Source organism: Lottia gigantea (assembly GCF_000327385.1).
Source record: "Lottia gigantea unplaced genomic scaffold LOTGIsca_39, whole genome shotgun sequence".
Taxonomy (NCBI): Eukaryota; Metazoa; Mollusca; class Gastropoda; family Lottiidae; genus Lottia; species Lottia gigantea.
Window position 1 is genome coordinate 1,380,457 of NW_008709333.1, and position 18,468 is coordinate 1,398,924.

Here is an 18,468-nt window from a genome sequence, read left to right on the forward strand (position 1 = left end):
ACTCACTTGCGGAAATTGACTTATTTTTGAATGTCGTAAAATATGACTTTAAATGAACGAATTCTTTGATTTTATGTTCAAATTTCTGCAAAAATTTGGCATTTATTACATATTCTAGAAATTACCGAAAATCTGAAAGCAAGAATTTGTAATTACGCGAATTTTAAAGGATTATCAAAGGTTTTGCGACATCAGACGGCTACCACAGAAAGGCACTCCATTGAAAAGGATCTCTTTTGGAATTATTTCTTCCGTGTTTTTGTTAGAATTTTGAAGTATATTGTTAAGGATAATGGTTTAGATTGAACGAGATGAACTTGCTCTATGCAGCACATTGACAATTGGATCTCTCCTCCTTGTGGGGGCTGAAAAAATAGGGCATGATTCTTGTGGTTCTAATTTCCAAAACAGTCCAATTTTGACAAGTGCCAAATAAGGCGTTTATCAGCATTTACTTGAAGTTTTCGTGTGTGGAATTTTGTTTGATTGCTTAGACAATCTACCCAAGTGGTTTCTATGTCCAGGGCAAGCTTGAGACCCTCCTCAATTTGCGCTGATTGCAGTGCAGCGGGTGAGTTTTAGGTGTCTTCTCTGACGCCTTATTTATTTATTTTCTTAATGAATTTGACAGCTGGGCACTGCTGCCATGGCTTTCCTAATTTAGCAGAAGTGAAATAGCCTGACTTATTTGAGGTCAACTGGTAAAATGATTATGATATGATACTGGTCTGAATTAAATTTTAAAACTCAAATAACATTTTTATATACTGGTACTGTAGCCATTTCCATCTGTAGTTTTTACACTGGCTCTTTATTCCACTCGTATGCCTTTTCAATTGAATAAGTAGCCCTTTAAGGAATTGATTAACATTCGTTTAAAAAGGAAACATAAAATCAAATTCTATATTCAATTGTCATTTGTAAGGTGTAATCATAGTTTTCTGTATAATGTTACATTTGTTATAAGCTAGTATTACTAGAAATTTATTTCAATTCCAACATAGTAACTTTAATTCAAATTAGTTTTGAAAAAAGAGATAAATTTCAATATTGGCTTCTCTCTGTCCATCTATGAAATACAGTTGAAAGAAGTGAAATAATTTGAAAGTAAGGTATCAAGGAAGTACAACTTCATCATGTGGCAACCAGATGACACCATTTCTAACAACTTGATGTTTCTTATCTCTGGCTGAAAGAATTCTGACTATTAAGATCTGAAAAATTACTAAGATGTTTTTAGTTTATCATAGAATTGATAAAACATGTTGATAAAGGTACTGATGTACTAATAAAACACATGAAACTACTAGAAGTATTATAAGCTTACTAATGAATATCTACCCGGTACTTATTATTTGAATGGTATGGCCTACTATAATAATATAAGCTTATACCGGTAATAAAAGAACTGGTACCGGTACTTGTGTTTGGCTGTGCAAGCTAGCTCTGTTATGTACAACACTGCCCATACAGATATATAGATATCATCTATCCTCCCACGACCCTCCTTAAAAAATATTTAACCTGTTTTTTGGTTTCGTCTTCATTGGTCTATAAGATTACATTTTCTGGTGTTCTTTATTGCACACTGCCTGGCGAGGTTTGTGTAATAGAATCATAGGATTTAAACCTCCATTTGATTTTGATTTCAGATTGACCTGGGTGCTTAGGTGTTTTCCATTTGTAATTTGACCTGTTTTTTTTTACTTGGCACATTGCTTGGCAGGTTTCGTCTTCATTAGACTGTAAGAAAAGTATGATGTAAAACTCCATTCGTTTTATTTTAGCTTCCATTTTCTGGTGACCCTCATTGCACCCAGCATGGCTTTATTTGTGTAATAGAATCGTGGGATTTAAAACTCAATTTGATTTTGATTTCAGATCCGACCTGGGCGTCTATAAATCGTGGAGTGTTAATCTGTGATGAGTGTTGTAGCGTTCATCGTAGTCTGGGACGTCATGTCTCCCAGGTACGATCTATTCGACGTGGCCAGTGGTCCCCCACACAACATGCTGTAAGTTTTGTTTTGATATTATACTATGTATCTTATTTATTCAGACATATACCTATTGGTGATTAATTAATTATCTGATTTACCTCAGACCTTATTCTTAAAAACTAAGTTATCTGATTGGTCTATCACCAAAATTAAACCTGATCTTTAGAGAACTCATCTATTTCATTAGAGCAACAACAATATTCATCATAATCAAATTATGACATAATAATCTGAAATTGTTTTTTGAGAATCTGTATATAGGCAAATTATTGTTTCAAAGCCTGTTGATTATTATTTATAGATGCTGTATCAGCTAGCTAATCATGGTGCTAACAATATCTGGGAACATCAACTTAAAGACCCCTCTCAGAATAAACATGGTCGGAAAAAACCTGCCAGTAAAGACCCCTTACAGTAAGTATGTCTTTCATCTCCAAATGGGGTAGGGGCATGGACGAAAAAAAAACTTACTAGTAAGGATCTGTTTCAATATGAAAGAGGGGTGACCCTCACCCAAGAAGGATTTGACCCATGGATCTTAGTTATTTTCTATCTATTGCTTTCTTTACAATTTACCTGCTCCTATTTGTAGTTTAATCAATGCTGATATAAGTTGACCTTATGTTCTCTTTACAGTCCAAATAAAGCTGATTTTATTAGAGCCAAATATCAGTTTTTATCCTTTGTAAATAAACAGAAAGAAAGTGATGTGAACTCTATAGATGATGTTAGTAAGGTGAGAGAATAATTTAGTTTTAAGTCTCAAGATTTTTTTTTTATTAAGTCTTAAGTAATATTTGCATCTACGTTCTCCACAATATTACATAAATTGGAATTCTTACTTAAAATGGTGACAATTTTTTGTGTTATTTTCAATAAGCTTTAAATCTTTTTATTTTAACTTAAGTTTATTTCAAAAGAGTATGAGAGTAATACCAGTCCTGGCAAAATTTCCGGCATTGCACACTGCATGGCGTTGCCTGTCTTCTTTATCACAATTTGTATTTCTATGTATTAAAACTATTTCATTCTGATAGGAGACTCAATGCTTACTTTTGTTTTCAATTGAATATTTGTTCTCATTCTAGGAACTTCACTCCAGCGTGAGGACCAACAATGTAGAAACGTGTCTTCGGTTGTTATCGAAGGGGGCTGATCCCAACTATTTTCATAAGGTATGTTCTTCTTGTTTTATTTAAACCTGTCCTATTTTGACCCTTAGTTTTAAATGTTTTCGTGGAGCTGATTTTATGATTGTCTTTAGAACATTTAATTTTAAATTCTACCATGTTGTTTTGAATCTTATAAAGGAAAAAATGTTTACTTAGTCATTTATAATTCATATACTTCCTTTTGTGAAAAGTTCATTAACCACTGTATATATTGCCAATATATTGTTTTGGATTTCGAGTTTTGTTTTGCCGTATAAATTGTTAGTACTTGGTTTAATTATTATTTTTTGGGTAATCTTCAGTCAGTGGCTGTGTGGTTGTGTAATTGTGTACTTATTTTAAATTCTATGATTGTTACAGGAAAAGGGGAACTGCCCCCTACACGTGGCTGCCCAGGCAGGGCAGGTAGCTCAGGTTGAACTTCTAGTCGTTTACGGTGCTGACCCAGGGGCACTCGATGTAAATAATAAATCACCCATAGATTATGCCAGGTACATTATTTTTTCTGTCTGAAATTCCTGGTTTCTTTTTGCATGAGAGAAGCCATTTTCACCATGCATGAAAGGAATGTATAGACTGTTGCATAGCTCTTAAAAGATAGAGGAAACAGCCCAGCCTTAAAATAGCCAATAACGAGCCCTATATGCAATTTTTAAGAGACGATTTTATTGTCCAATCATCTGGTTGTACACTTCAATCAATTTTGAATTGAACTACCTATTTAAGAAAGGTTTTTAATGAATTAACGGAACTTTTACCTTGCTTTTAGAATTGGTGGTTTTAGTGATATAGCAGATCGGTTGATAGAATGTCAGTATGAATTAACAGATAGACTTGCTTTTCATGTCTGTGGTAGAAAACCAGGTGAGTTACTTCCCCTTCCCACTTCTTGTATCAGGAGAACTGTTCCACAACATTTTTGAACACATCTATTAAAATTTTAAACCTTGCATCATGGGATTTCGTGAAAATTCTCGATATATCTTAAATTTCTTTTGAACAAGATTCGTCTAATAAGGTAAAGGCATTTGTGAAAAAAATGATACACCTGCTTTTGAACAAAAATGGCGTTTGTTAAAATTATGATGTTTTTTCTTTCCAGATCATCGGAATGGTCAGAATTTTATTATACCAGAAATCGGAGACAATAGTACGTCTGATTTATCAGAACTTGATAAACAGGCTAAAAAGAAATTACAGGCAGTAAGTCAAAATACTATTCTGTTTTGATAGGTTTCCATTTCTCTAATCTTCCGTATAACGTATGGAACTCATTAGTTCTTCCAGCTAGTTGGAAATCTTTCCTTTTTAGCCATACGGGGCATATTTCTTTACTGTCTGAACTATTAGTCCATTAAAATATTAGATTTTAGACATTAATCTTACATGAATTACAACTTGGGCTCTTTAAATTCCTGTCTACCAGCTGGTCCTTTGTCAAATCTCTTAGCATTAATCTTACAAGAATTACAACTTGGGCTCTCAATGATCCTGTCTACTAGCTGGTCCTTTGTCAAATCTCTTAGCATTAATTTTACAAGAATTACAACTTGGGCTCTCAATGATCCTGTCTACTAGCTGGTCCTTTGTCAAATGCTTTTGCCTTTTTAGGATACCAATTTACAGCTGGGTTAACTGAAATAATGAGGAAATGTGACTGTCAAGATTGTTGATGTTACCATGCAAATGACATCAAGATTCCCACACTCAATCCTCGAAAAATTTACTGTATATTTTATATTTGTTTTTCAGCTGACTAATCATCTATTTGAAGAGTTAGCTATGGATGTATATGACGAGGTTGATAGAAGAGAGAATGACAAAAGTACGTATAATAGTTTTGTACTCTTTTCTAGTATTTGCTTGTGTTAATATAGGGGTAGAAAGCCGACACTTGGACGACTCCTGGGAGCACTTTCCATGGCATAAAACTTCTCAGTGAACAATTGAGGACAGATTTTTGTTCAAATGAGCTTTAGTTATTTTGAAGCAGTCTCTTTCAAGCTGATAATGGTGTTTATGTCATAGATCACAGTCAAGACCTGCATACATTAAACAAAACATTATCAGTTATCTTTATGGTTTAGTCTACTGATCACCATAATTTAACATTACAAATCTTGGCATACCATTGCTATTGTCAATAGTTTTGTTAAGATAAATTCTGTCATAAAGTTTCTACGGTTATATTAGGAATAATGACTAAGATTTTTTGTGTTTTTTTTTTCAGTTTGGTTAGAAACCCAGGACCATTCTGCAGTAAGTGATAGAACAACAGTACCCTTTTTACCTGTCAATCCAGACCTGTCTACCACTAGAAACCAGGTACGTCTTACAAATAACTGAACTCATTCAAACAAGCTAGTTCGGAACTATATGTGTGCATGCGCAACTTGCTCATTCCTACTTTCGCCTCGGAAAAGTCCAGGTCGTTTTAACATAGCAGTCTATGGAAAAGGATCTCATACAATGGGTTTACTACATTTACAATTGTCAGACTACCCTAGTAAATGGACGTTGTCTATTCAGAGACGAAAGTAGGGAAGAGTGTTTTTAAGTCCAAACTGACTTAAAGAGAAAACCTTGTGGACAACGTTTGCAAATTACACATATTTGTCCAACCTAGACTTGATCCTTCCCAAAAACGGACATTTGAGCTGGTTTGCCAGTCGTGTCCGATAAATACCAAAAAATCATCTGCTCGGTAACATGTTAACTCATTTCTGTTCCAGGGTCGTCAAAAATTAGCCCGATTCAACAAACGAGAATTCACAACATTAATTATTGATATATTAAACGATGCCAGACGCCGCCAAACTGGATTTACCTCCCCTGTCAATACACCCAAAGAACATAGTAAGTTGTTTTTACGTTTTGTATTTTAATTGTTTGCATTGCGGGGCTCTTGATTAGTCAGTTCTGCACGTTCAGGATTCATGGAATCAACCACAAGTTAACAGAAAGATTTGAAAGAGGGTTCAGAATTCATGTGCCGAAAAAAAATAGCTGTAGGCAGAATTCAAAATGGAGGATAAAGGAACAGAAGTGAAAATGGGGCATAATCTGTTTGATTTAAACCAGAATTGGAGCCTGTTTAGAATTGATCAATCGAGCACTATCATAGTTGTAACTTGTATTGATAGAATGAATGAGTTGTCAATTCCAGGGCTGGATATCTTATGCCAGTCATCTTTTCGACACTCCTCAACTTTTTAGTGAACCCTTCCACACGTACATACTTTTTGTAAACAAAATACAATAAACATATGACTGGAATACCTCAATATTTAAATTAGGGGTGTTTTTAATTGACTTTCAAATTATATTCAGTCATGTGTTTGAAAGGAGTTAGTAAATGATGACGAAAATGGATTTTTTAATGTACAGGAAGAGATGAAGCTGTTTAGAGAATTTTCAAAGCTGAATTATCCCCATTCTATTTTCTGACAAATGAACGTAATATTAAAATGTTTGGATTAAAAAAAACAAACTCCACAAGCAAAGCATGTTTTTATTTTAACATTAACAAAAGGTTACACTGTATTAATCACTTAATAAAAGCACTATATACTGTCATCACTAAATAGGCTCAATATCAAGCACATACAAAGTTTCAACAAATTACATCATAAAAATAGACTAATCACTGGAACTAGAATACATAATGTTTCAACAAATTACATTCTAATGTTTGGAGAGCTTATTTATGACTTGTTCACAATGTTTCAACAAATTACATTGCAATCTTTTGTAAAAAGTTTGGATTTCCACACAATGTTTCAACATATTACATAACTGTTTTCTTATAAAAGAAATTATCAGAGATTAGTTAAGACTTGGCAAGTTTAAGACATGCAGCAATATCATTTAACATAAACAAAAGGTTACACTGTATCAATCACTTAATAAAAGCACTATATACTGTCATCACTAAATAGGCTCAATATCAAGCACATACAATGTTTCAACAAATTACATCACAAAAATAGACTAATCGCTGAAAAGTTTTGGAACTAGACTACATAATGTTTCAACAAATTACATTCTAATGTTTGGAGAGCTTATTTATGATGTTTTCACAATGTTTCAACAGATCACATTGCAATCTTTTAGAGAATTTATATTTTTTTATTAAGACATTCCAGCAATGTTTCAACAAATTACATCGAAATCTTTTGGACAGTTTGGATTTTTTTTCACACAATGTTTCAACAAATTACATTGTTATAACTGTTCGCAAGTATGAGACATGTATCTTAGAATTATTATGATTAACGATATTTATAAGTTTAAGATTACGTCTTCATTAGTCTTCAAGCATCTATGGGCTCTCTCTTGTCTACCATAGCACTTGTGAATAAACAAAAAAAGCGAAATTAAATAACTTGGTTTACAGGCGTTAGGCAAAGCATGCTATACTTCCAAACCGTCTGGTTGGGTTAATCATCTCTTCATCCTTCCTTTCTTTTTAATTTTCTCCTCCGTCCACTTCAATTCGTCCATTTGTACGAATTTGTTCAACAAGTTCTCCTCTGTCTTTTGGCAAGGTTTTGAAATACATCTTCTGTTGGGGTGAATATTTATCCGCTACTGGAATCACGTCTCTGTAGCTCCAGTCTTGCCAGTGGAAATTGAACTTCTCTAATAGGTCCTTGATTTTTTCATCGGTCTGCAACACCTTTTGTGGTTGTTTGGGTTCAAGGTCACAAGTTGTGTCGGTGAAAATCACGCAGCCTCGTAAAGCCATCCATCCACCATATTTTGGATGTAAACTGACTCCATATAATTTTCTGCGTTTATTTTCTGGATTGTCAGATGGTGGATCATCTGTTAAATCAGATTGCTGATAATAATACGCGGCGCCTGCAACATGGCCTGCTGTCTGCACCAAAATTTTAGGACGTCTGCTGTGATGCATCTCAAAATCATGCATAATTTCTAAATTATTATCAGGAAATTTTGGTTTGAGATTTTGGAAGAGTTCGATAAAGCACTGGTCAATCAAGTCTTGGTGCTGCTCGATTTTTTCTTGTCGGCGTATGTAGGGCACGAAACATTTCTCAAACATTTCTGGGATGCTGATCACGATAAATACCAGCGTATCGTCATGGTAGGGCAGTTTATAATTCTCCTGGACTTTCTCGTTATACCAGCCAACTTTAAATGGATAAACTTCTAAACCTTTATCAGCAAAATGTTCTTCCAGTTTTTTTTGGATTACGTCAACTTCCATTTTGGTTATAGACATTGTACTTTCTTTAAAACCGTCGTTTACTGAAAATGAATAAATTGAAAAAATAAATGACAGAGGAAAATAACACATATTAATGATATGGAAAGCGTGATATTAGAAAATCTGTTTTCTTTATATGGCAGTGTCTCAAAAAGAGAGGAAATTGAAAGTGAAACTAAGTTTTTTTTTTTACAAATTATCATATTAAGATTATATCTGCTGACACAATGTAAGAGATAACTCAAATGTCATATTGCTTTGATAAAAACCGAATTATTTCCATACTGAATAAGTAGATCTACTTTGATAAGCTACATGACATTTTGAAAGCGAAGTATGATTTTGATGGTAAGAAGTCAAGTCTACCTTGGCCATGTACCGGAAATAAAACACACTGACGTGTTTCAATACAGTAATATAGTGATGGGAGAGTCCATTTTCAGTTAATAATGGTATCTTCCATTATTTATTCAGACAACAATTAATTTGTTGATTATCTCCCTTATGACCAGAATTTGCTCTCAGAGCTTTTCCAAATATTTTTGAATAGATTGATTGTTTTATAGATAAGAGGTCAAATAGGCATTGTTAGTATTTTGAAGGGATTTTCTCATATCTCGTCCAACCTCTTTTCTGGGAGGGTCCTGACCCTCCTGACGCCAGTGGCGGCACCAGCCTCCTAAGACTCAGGGTACAAATAAGGGGCAGACTGACTCAGTGGGGGGGATGACCGCTGAGTCCCCTAACTTGTGCCGCTGCTGCCTGGCACCTCCCTAAAAACACCACCTGCTTCTATTTATTTTTTAAGTTGTGTGGTTATAATGTACTGTAAAGGTATGAGTCGATATAAATTTTAAGATTAGACTGCTCTATACCTTGAAATTTAGCCTCTTTATGTCTTTCTAGTTCAAAAGTGACATTTTTGAACCAATTTATCTTGAAAAGTTTTTTTGTTAAAAACCGTTCAGCTTTAGAAATATCAACAATAGCATCATGAAGTGACATCAGATAGACTGCATTCTTTAGGGTGATTATGTTTTTATAAGGTCATGCTTCAGGGGGTAAGGATGATATTATTTTACGCCTAATGCTTCAGAGGGTAGGGGTAGGGTAAGAATTTATTGTGAGGTTTCTATTTCAAGGGATATTTTTCTATTCTAGCTATACAGCTTTTGTTGAGTTCAAAGTAAACATAGTAAAACAACCTAGAGGGTAGAATGAATAATGATATTCTTCAATATATCAAAATAGAGATAAGGTTATACAATAACACAGAGACTGGGTAACTTAGCCAACCTAGAGGGTGTAAGCAGCTCTCATCTATTCATACTAAACTATTGGGTGTAATCCCTCTCTCTCTATACTATAGCATTCTGTAGCAGTAGTGATAAACTTAATGAATGGTGCCAACCTTGAGGGTGTAAAAGTCTTTCTATACTATATTATACTGTAGCAGTAGTGATAAACTTAATGAATGGTGCCAACCTTGAGGGTGTAAAAGTCTTTCTATACTATATTATACTGTAGCAGTAGTGATAAACTTAATGAATGGTGCCAACCTGGAGGGTGTAAAAGTCTCTCTATACTATATCATACTGTAGCAATAGAGATAAACTTAATGAATGGTGCCAACCTGGAGGGTGTAAAAGTCTCTCTATACTATATCATACTGTAGCAATAGAGATAAACTTAATGACTGGTGCCAACATGGAGGGTGTAAAAGTCTCTCTATACTATATCATACTGTAGCAATAGAGATAAACTTAATGACTGGTGCCAACATGGAGGGTGTAAAAGTCTCTCTATACTATATCATACTGTAGCAATAGAGATAAACTTAATGACTGGTGCCAACCTGGAGGGTGTAAAAGTCTCTCTATACTATATCATACTGTAGCAATAGAGATAAACTTAATGACTGGTGCCAACATGGAGGGTGTAAAAGTCTCTCTATACTATATCATACTGTAGCAATAGAGATAAACTTAATGACTGGTGCCAACCTGGAGGGTGTAAAAGTCTCTCTATACTATATCATACTGTAGCAATAGAGATAAACTTAATGACTGGTGCCAACATGGAGGGTGTAAAAGTCTCTCTATACTATATCATACTGTAGCAATAGAGATAAACTTAATGACTGGTGCCAACCTGGAGGGTGTAAAAGTCTCTCTATACTATATCATACTGTAGCAATAGAGATAAACTTAATGACTGGTGCCAACATGGAGGGTGTAAAAGTCTCTCTATACTATATCATACTGTAGCAATAGAGATAAACTTAATGACTGGTGCCAACATGGAGGGTGTAAAAGTCTCTCTAAACTGTATTGTACTGTAGCAAAAGAGATATACTTATATTAGTGAATGGAGCCAACTTAGAGGAAGTCTCTCCTCTCTCTCTCTGTATTTATAACAATAAAGGTAGTAAAGATAGTGGATGGAGCCAACCTGGAGGGTGTAGAGTCTCTCCTGTCTCTCTCTCTATATACTATAACAATAAAGGTAGTAAAGTTATTGAATGGAGAAGAGTTTAGACCAATGAAAAGAGATATAGTTTAGTAGAGTGAATGAAATGTTTGTTTATAGAGTGGTAGTGTGTGGTTTATCTATATTTTACCATTAGTTCGTATTCTCACAGGATTTTCATGTGTTTTTGTCTTGAAAGGTAGGCCTAATTCTTAGTCCATTGACATACTTCTTGTGTTTTTGTCTTGAAAGATAGGCCTAATTCTTAGTCCATTGACATACTTCTTGTGTTTTTGTCTTGAAAGATAGGCCTAATTCTTAGTGCATTGACATACTTCTTGTGTTTTTGTCTTGAAAGGTAGGCCTAATTCTTAGTCCATTGACATACTTCTTGTGTTTTTGTCGTAGGACTGAATTCTTGTGTTTTTCTGTTCACATGCTATTTTTGTGTTTTTGTCGCTGGACAGATCTTGTGTTTTTCTGTTCACATGCTATTTTTGTGTTTTTGTCGCTGGACAGATCTTGTGTTTTTCTGTTCACATGATATTTTTGTGTTTTTCTGTGATTTTTCAAAAATAAAACTTAGAAGTTTCTGAAGATTCAGTTTTGTTGGTGGATGACAGGTCAGCGTCCAATGGATGTTGATATCACAGACTAGGTACTTGTTGTTTGTTGTAGTAGTTGGTAGTTGGTTTAAATGGAATGATTCTGTTCTGTTGATTTGGTAGTGACTTTACCTGTAACCAGTTTACCTGACAGCCAGGTAGCTCTATATATATATATACTAGTACTGAACAATAGAGGGTTATCTTTCTGTGTCTATTGTCTAACAACTCTACTGTTTTCTTTATTTAACCCAGTTACTGCTACATACAGCTACACTTTTACCTTCTCTTTGTTATTAGACATTGGTACATACATAGTGGACTTTTTTTTTATGATTCCTGTCTTCAATAGCCCACATGATGCAGAAAAGTAGGATGTAAAACTCCATTCATTTCATTTCATTTTTAATTACCCTAGATAGATATATAGTGTTTTACATTTACCTTCTCTTTGTTATTGTACAGTTGAATAAGATAGTGGGCAATTTCTTTTTAAATTTTTCCCCAATATAATCTTATGTTTTTTTTGACTGTCTATAGACAAATATATACACAGATACATGGATAGTGGATTTTCTTCACTAATTATCTGACATTGGTACTATTTTGATTGGTATATAGTTAATCTAAAACATTAACTATACAATTTCTTTCAGTAAACTTTGACTTACAACTTTTTGATTGCACAAACCTTGATTTTCAAACTTAAAACTTATCTGTTTTCATTGCTTTTCCCTTCCCCTCTGCCTTGTATTGATTTTTGGTTCTAATAGTCACTTTTGAATTATGTTACAGCATGAAAAACCCATTATTTTGGAAACAATATATAATCTTTGAAGTGATGTAGGAAGTTGTAGGAAAATTGTCTGGAAATGTGTTATAATATTTTACTCTGAGCTGTGAAAATATAAATATGAAATATTAATGAAGGTAGTAGTAAATTTAATGTAGCTGTCATGTTATAAAACTAAGATAGTCTGAATATACGTTACTTTAATGGTTTGTCATTCATTACACAAATATAGGAATTTTAAGGGGCCCTTACACTATAGTGTTTACCTGTTACGTATTGTAGTGAATAATGAAAGTGGCCATGAGTATCTCACTCTTACTCACAACTCAATTACATGATAGTTGCGTTTTTTTTTTTGTAAACAATATTTTATTCCTAAGAAAAGGATTGGAGAACAGGCTTACGCCTATGAAACCTCATCTCCCAGTTGCGTTCATAACTAATATGCAACCACACTCACTTGATGATTTCTATGGTGTGAGAACCCTTTAAGTTGTAACATTGTAGTAGTGCTACGAAAGCACAGGCACAGGCATAACCTAGAGAGTATTGTTTGATGGTAAAGCATTTTACATTTTCTTTTGAAGTGTTTGCAAATTCTTTTGATTAAAATCCGTAATTTGAGGCAATTTAATAGATATGATAAGTGGAAAATTGATTTTATTAAAATTTTTGAAATATGTGTAGTATGGTTTAAAAGATAATAAGAAAGTTTTATTGAGTGTGGGCGGTGCACAGAGAATTTATTGAGCTTGAACGCTTTTAAGAAAATATAACTATATATGAAAATATTTTGCTGTCAAATATTTTTATTAAAAATATCTATAATACAAAAAGGGGAAAAAAAATATTAGGCCATACATTAGCGATGGACATCCAGATCAAATTATTAGTTATTGATAACTCAGGTTTAAATTAATTTGGGGTGATTTTGATTGATTGATGTCAGTCTTAATGATTTAATATATAAGAATATAAACTAGATGATTATGAATTATTTATTTTGAGGTAGCGTAAGTAGTAAGATCACTTTGTAAGTCTGTCTTGTATAGTTTCATTTAGATATTTAATGTTTAAAACTTATTATTTACTGTTAAGATGAGATGAGATTAGTTTCTTATTTCCTTTTAAAAATACTGTATTTGGAGGACGAATAGAAATACATTTTTTTGTTGTTTTTTTTTATTAAAATGGATTTTCGATGGAATAGAAAGTTTATGGTGTAACTCTAGGATGTTTTACTTTAAGGTACCAATGTATTACTATGAGCTAATTTATTTCTCAATATTTTATATAAATCAATGCATTTTTTAACATTGGAAGAAAAGATTGGCATTACTTCTGTTTTGTTTTAAACAGGGGTATGTAAAAACATGTCTACTTTACCTTAAAGCTTTGTATAAAATTGAATAATGATGTTAAACTGTACAGGAGCTGTCTAAAGACAGACAGATACACCAGATGTTTATATTTTTTACATGGAGAAAATCTCGTGTTTCAGTCTCTTATCTTATCTTGTTAGATTTCATGTTTTACTCCTTTACTTACTAATTACTTACAGATGCTACTGGCAGGGCTGTTGTGATGTTTGTATCTACCAGTCCTGTCTGACCAGAGCTCTGTATTTGGGGATGAAAGTCAACAAAAGGACAACTTGCGGAAGATTTAAATAAACTATTACTACCTTTAAACGATAACATTTTATCAAACATAACCTTTCCTATAAAATATGAGGTTTGATATTTACAAAATTGTCGAATTTTATTTAATAACTTTGTAGTATTTAGTAGCAGTTTTAATTTCTTTATCTTTTTTTCTATGAACTGGTGGTGATTCATTTGAACTTTATTTTAAACTATTTGGTAAATGTTTAAATGGTGAGACATGATTATTCATATGGTAAAACTTTAATCATCTTTTCTGAAGTTGATTAGGTTAGTTTAAAAAGAGACATAGTGAGTCAGATGAGTGCTTGTTTACTTTAGAGATAAGGGACGGAGGAGAGGATTGTTGTATCTTAGGAGAAGGTAGAGGATGGGGACGTTTGAGCTTGAAGCTATATAGTTGTTTTAATGAATTTAAGCTTCATTTCAGCTATCTGTGGCACTTTTAAAAATCCAAATATGATGTCTGGTTCCCATGCAATTCTATTTCTAAAAAACTGTTTTTTCACTTTTTGGCTAATAATTTTCTAGGGCCGCTGTAATGTCTATTTTTGACAATGGGCAATGTTAGATAATCAATCCCTGGCATCTTCCAGAATTGAATCATGAAAATTTAGATTGTCTTTAAGTTTACAGATGGCTGAATCTTCTATTTCAGACTGCTAACTTTGACCATGGGCTGTCCATGATAAACTTTCCCTGGCATTTTCAGAATTGCATCATGAAAGTTTAGACTGACCTCAAGTTCATAGATGTCTATAGAGTCTATTACAGAAGACTATATCCTATCATGGTTATTATTTTACATTTTATAAAACTGTAATGGATTTTCCATGTTAAAAATTTATAAATAAAAGAAAAATAAAGATGACTGTTATTCTACTATTGATTTGAACTTTATCTCTTCATTACATAATACTTCCATTATTTTCCATTTTGAATCTTTGTTTATGTTATAGACTTCATCATTCAATGTTTTGAAAACAATACATCTTTGTAAAGTTAATCAGTTGTGAAATTGGATTCCTTTAAGTCAATATGATTCATGCATACTTGCTTTTCCTGTAGAGAAACTTTTAAGTTCAGCTCTCTTATGCCATAAAAACAACAAGTAACATTGTGATTGTGAGCTCCAGTAAAATTGATTTGGTATTTTAGGTTGTAACAATGCGGATAAGTAATGTTACGAAGGCACAGGCATGCAGGCTTAACATGTAGTATAGTAGTGGACTCCTCCAAAGAGAAGTACCATCAGGTGTTTTGAAAAGAGTAAGCATGGTGATGTTATGTCAAATTTTCTAATTGTTACATACCTGCTTAATCACCAGCCTTCCCAGACTGTGGGTACAAATAGGAGGCAGACTGACTCAATGGGGGGACAACTGCTGAGGCTGAATTCAAATTTTGGTTACTCTGTGGTGGTGTTATAGTCAAAAGCCTCTCATAGAGCGTCTTAGAGGGTTTTTCTCAAGAAAATTTGAGGAAAAATGAATTGATTCTATGCATTCTGACACATAATATGGAGAAAAAAGGTAGACATTTAGATAAAGTGGGGGTACAATTGGGGGTGTAAACCACTTGCCAAACCTCTGTACCCCTACTGGAGCAGCCACTGTCTTTAAGCTTTAAGGCTGATTTTTTTATCACATCAATATTCTAGCTGCCGAACTGAAGCTGTTCAATAAATCAGTTAAAGATAAAAACTTTCTAAAGGTTGAAGTAACAAGTTAACTGAGATTTTACTAGACAAGAAGAAGAAGGAAATCAATTTTAACGAGTTATATAACAGTGACTATAAAATAACAGTGTATAGAGAGGCAGGTTGATTATTGATCTTAACGATTCTAGTTGACACTCACTCACTCCTGGTTTGAATTGTCTTAGACATTGAAACAGTTCTGTGATTGTGTAAGGTTATGAGACAGTTTTATGTTTAAGTTGGAAAAAGGAAATACTGTTTTGTTGAGCTATGAAAAGTGGAATGGAATTCTCTTAGACATTGCAACAGTTCTGTGAAAATTATGTAAAGTAATATGATGTAGTTTTATACTGTTTTTTTTTCTGCTGTTATAATGAAAGATAAAATTCTAACTTGAAAACAGACTTGAGATTTCATAGACTTTGAAACAGTGTTTTGAAAATTGTGAATGGTTTGTCTGCTTTGAAAATAAGAATTGAATTATTAAAGACACTTAGTAGGAAATATAGAATGCTATTTCGCCTGAGCTTTGACATTGGAATTGAATGGAAACATTGGTATGAAAATGGTGTATAGTTTTATAAGAGATACTCTGTTATAGAAGCACTGGCCTAGGTCAGTAGGGACTGTGGATTTCAGCATTGGAATACATCAATTTAATAGGAAGTTACCTACTTCTGGAGAGATTTACAAGATATGGTGAAAGATTATGTATGTGATGGTTTCATGTTTTGATTGAAAATATGAACTGCTATCTTACAGAAAAGGAATTAGTTTTTTGAAGATTATGTAAGACTCTGTGAAAGATTTTATTGTTTAAATCTGAGATATCAGATGCTATTTTGCTGAGCATTGAAATTGGAATTGAAATCTTATAGATGGAAACATTGCTTTGAAAATTGTACAAGGTTATATAACTATATTATAATTCCATACTGTAAATCTGGATATATGGTTTATTTTTTATGCAGGTTAAAAATCTGCATTTTAATCAGATAGGGAAAGATAAAATGTTTTACTCTGAACTTTTAAACAGACGTGTAATTCTCAAACTTGGAATCTGTGTTTTGTAAATTGTGTATGGTTTTGTCTGTAATCTAAGTTTAATCTTATAGTGATTAAAACAGTGCTGTGGAAATTGTATAAGGTTATATATTTAATGGAGTTGAAATCTGTTTTACTCAGCTTTGAAAGATGAACTGAATTGTTATAGTGATTGAAACAGTGCTGTAAAAATACAATACAATTGAATTGACTTTTGTAAATCAGCTGAATCATAAAATTCAAGAAAATGGATCCTTGGTGAAAATTTCATAGCACTTACTAACTGTGTTAACTGTTATTTTATGATTTCAGCTAAAAATCTTAGTTATATTTTTTGTTTTTCAGCAAAAATTTTAGATTATATTTTCTATTTTCTATAAGTCTATAAATTATGATATTTTATGTTTTTAGTTTTAAGTCTAAATTATTATGTTTTCTATTTACAGCTAAAAGTCTAAGTTATATTGGATTACTACCGTCAAGTTTATCGCGGATATCGAAAGCCAGTGCGTTTAGCGATGAAGAGCCGTTGTATGACAGTGTAGCATCTGATGAAGACTATAGTTCTATTGATACTCACAGTGTCCAGTCTATGAGGGTGGAGATGAAAAAAGACAAGCCAGCAGACGTAAGTTGAACTTTTTGAAAAGATATTAATTTAATTTAATATTTTTAACAAACTTTAGAAGAGTGTTTTCCGAAGCACCTTAAAATTGTCCAATCAATGGTCTTATTCTCGATAAAATCCTGATTTAAGAAACACAGTAATCTGATTGGATAATGTAACTAATTTAAAATCAATTTTAGTGATTGACCAATCAGATGACTGGAACACTAAAATCATCTTAAGTTAAGTTTTTGAGAATAAATCCCCAGGTGTCTAGAAAACAAATACGATAGATTTCCTATGATGGACAATTATTTAAGATGGATAAGGGTTGGTTTCTTATCACCGCCTATGAATTGAACAAGGAGTCAAGGAGACAAAATTTTAACACCTGCTTTGAATATTTGTGCTTAGTTAGAAAAAATTAGTTTTCAATGTTGTAGCTTTGATTTTTGGCGATTTTCTTATGTTTTAATGCAAATCAAAGAAAAACTTAGTTGAAATTAATAAGACTTCTTAATGACTAAAGCCTTTCATTGAAATTAGAAAAACCAGGAAAGCAAAAATTGGCATATCTCTGGCCAAAGAAGGGAATTGGAAAGATTAATTTGCAGCATCTTTTTGTTAATATTGTTAATATGAAGTTCTTATTTATATATTATCAAATCTTATTTGATTTTCAATTTTCTTGAAAAAAATTAAATGTAGTACTTAGTCTCTATTTATGTTGCTTTTACTTACAATAGGCTTTGAGAGGTACCACTCCTACCTCCATGATTTCATTTACAGAGGTGAGATTACTGGGCTTGGTTCTAGTTTGATTATTCTCACACCACCCCTCCCCTTTCTCCGCCCCCTGCCCTCAAAACATCACTTTAACACCCCAAAAATTCTAATCTTTGTACTAACATTGATGTAACATCCAGTAACAATATTTAACATGGCTTGTTATTATTTTTTTTAAATTTGGCTATGTTTAATTCCGTACACCCTAATCATCCCTGCCCTAAAAAAACAATGAACACCCTAAAAAATACCAAGCTAACATTTATATTAACCTACTAATGAAAAGATACAGTTGGATTGCGTGTGGTTAAAATTATTTTAACATACAACCCTTCAACATTGTTGTTAAAATGCTGCTATACATTGATATGTCTGGTTTAATAGCTTCCACTTTGA

The 18,468-nt window shown here is 33.0% G+C and overlaps 1 protein-coding gene across 1 annotated transcript in view; it reads left to right on the forward strand.

Annotated features, from left to right (window-relative positions):
- Positions 1-531: 531 nt before the first annotated feature.
- The window catches only part of LOTGIDRAFT_51898 (hypothetical protein), a gene marked incomplete at both ends in the record, with an annotated part of 21,660 nt that continues 3,723 nt past the window's right edge, over positions 532-18,468 (forward strand). Inside the window, 13 exons of the mRNA XM_009059349.1 lie at positions 532-571; positions 1,882-2,015; positions 2,302-2,414; positions 2,637-2,736; positions 3,089-3,175; positions 3,533-3,663; positions 3,942-4,036; positions 4,275-4,375; positions 4,925-4,997; positions 5,403-5,497; positions 5,905-6,043; positions 9,405-9,432; positions 17,187-17,277. Coding sequence (XP_009057597.1) covers positions 532-571; positions 1,882-2,015; positions 2,302-2,414; positions 2,637-2,736; positions 3,089-3,175; positions 3,533-3,663; positions 3,942-4,036; positions 4,275-4,375; positions 4,925-4,997; positions 5,403-5,497; positions 5,905-6,043; positions 9,405-9,432; positions 17,187-17,277 — 1,227 coding nt within the window. The remainder of the gene's footprint in view (positions 572-1,881; positions 2,016-2,301; positions 2,415-2,636; positions 2,737-3,088; positions 3,176-3,532; positions 3,664-3,941; positions 4,037-4,274; positions 4,376-4,924; positions 4,998-5,402; positions 5,498-5,904; positions 6,044-9,404; positions 9,433-17,186; positions 17,278-18,468) is intronic.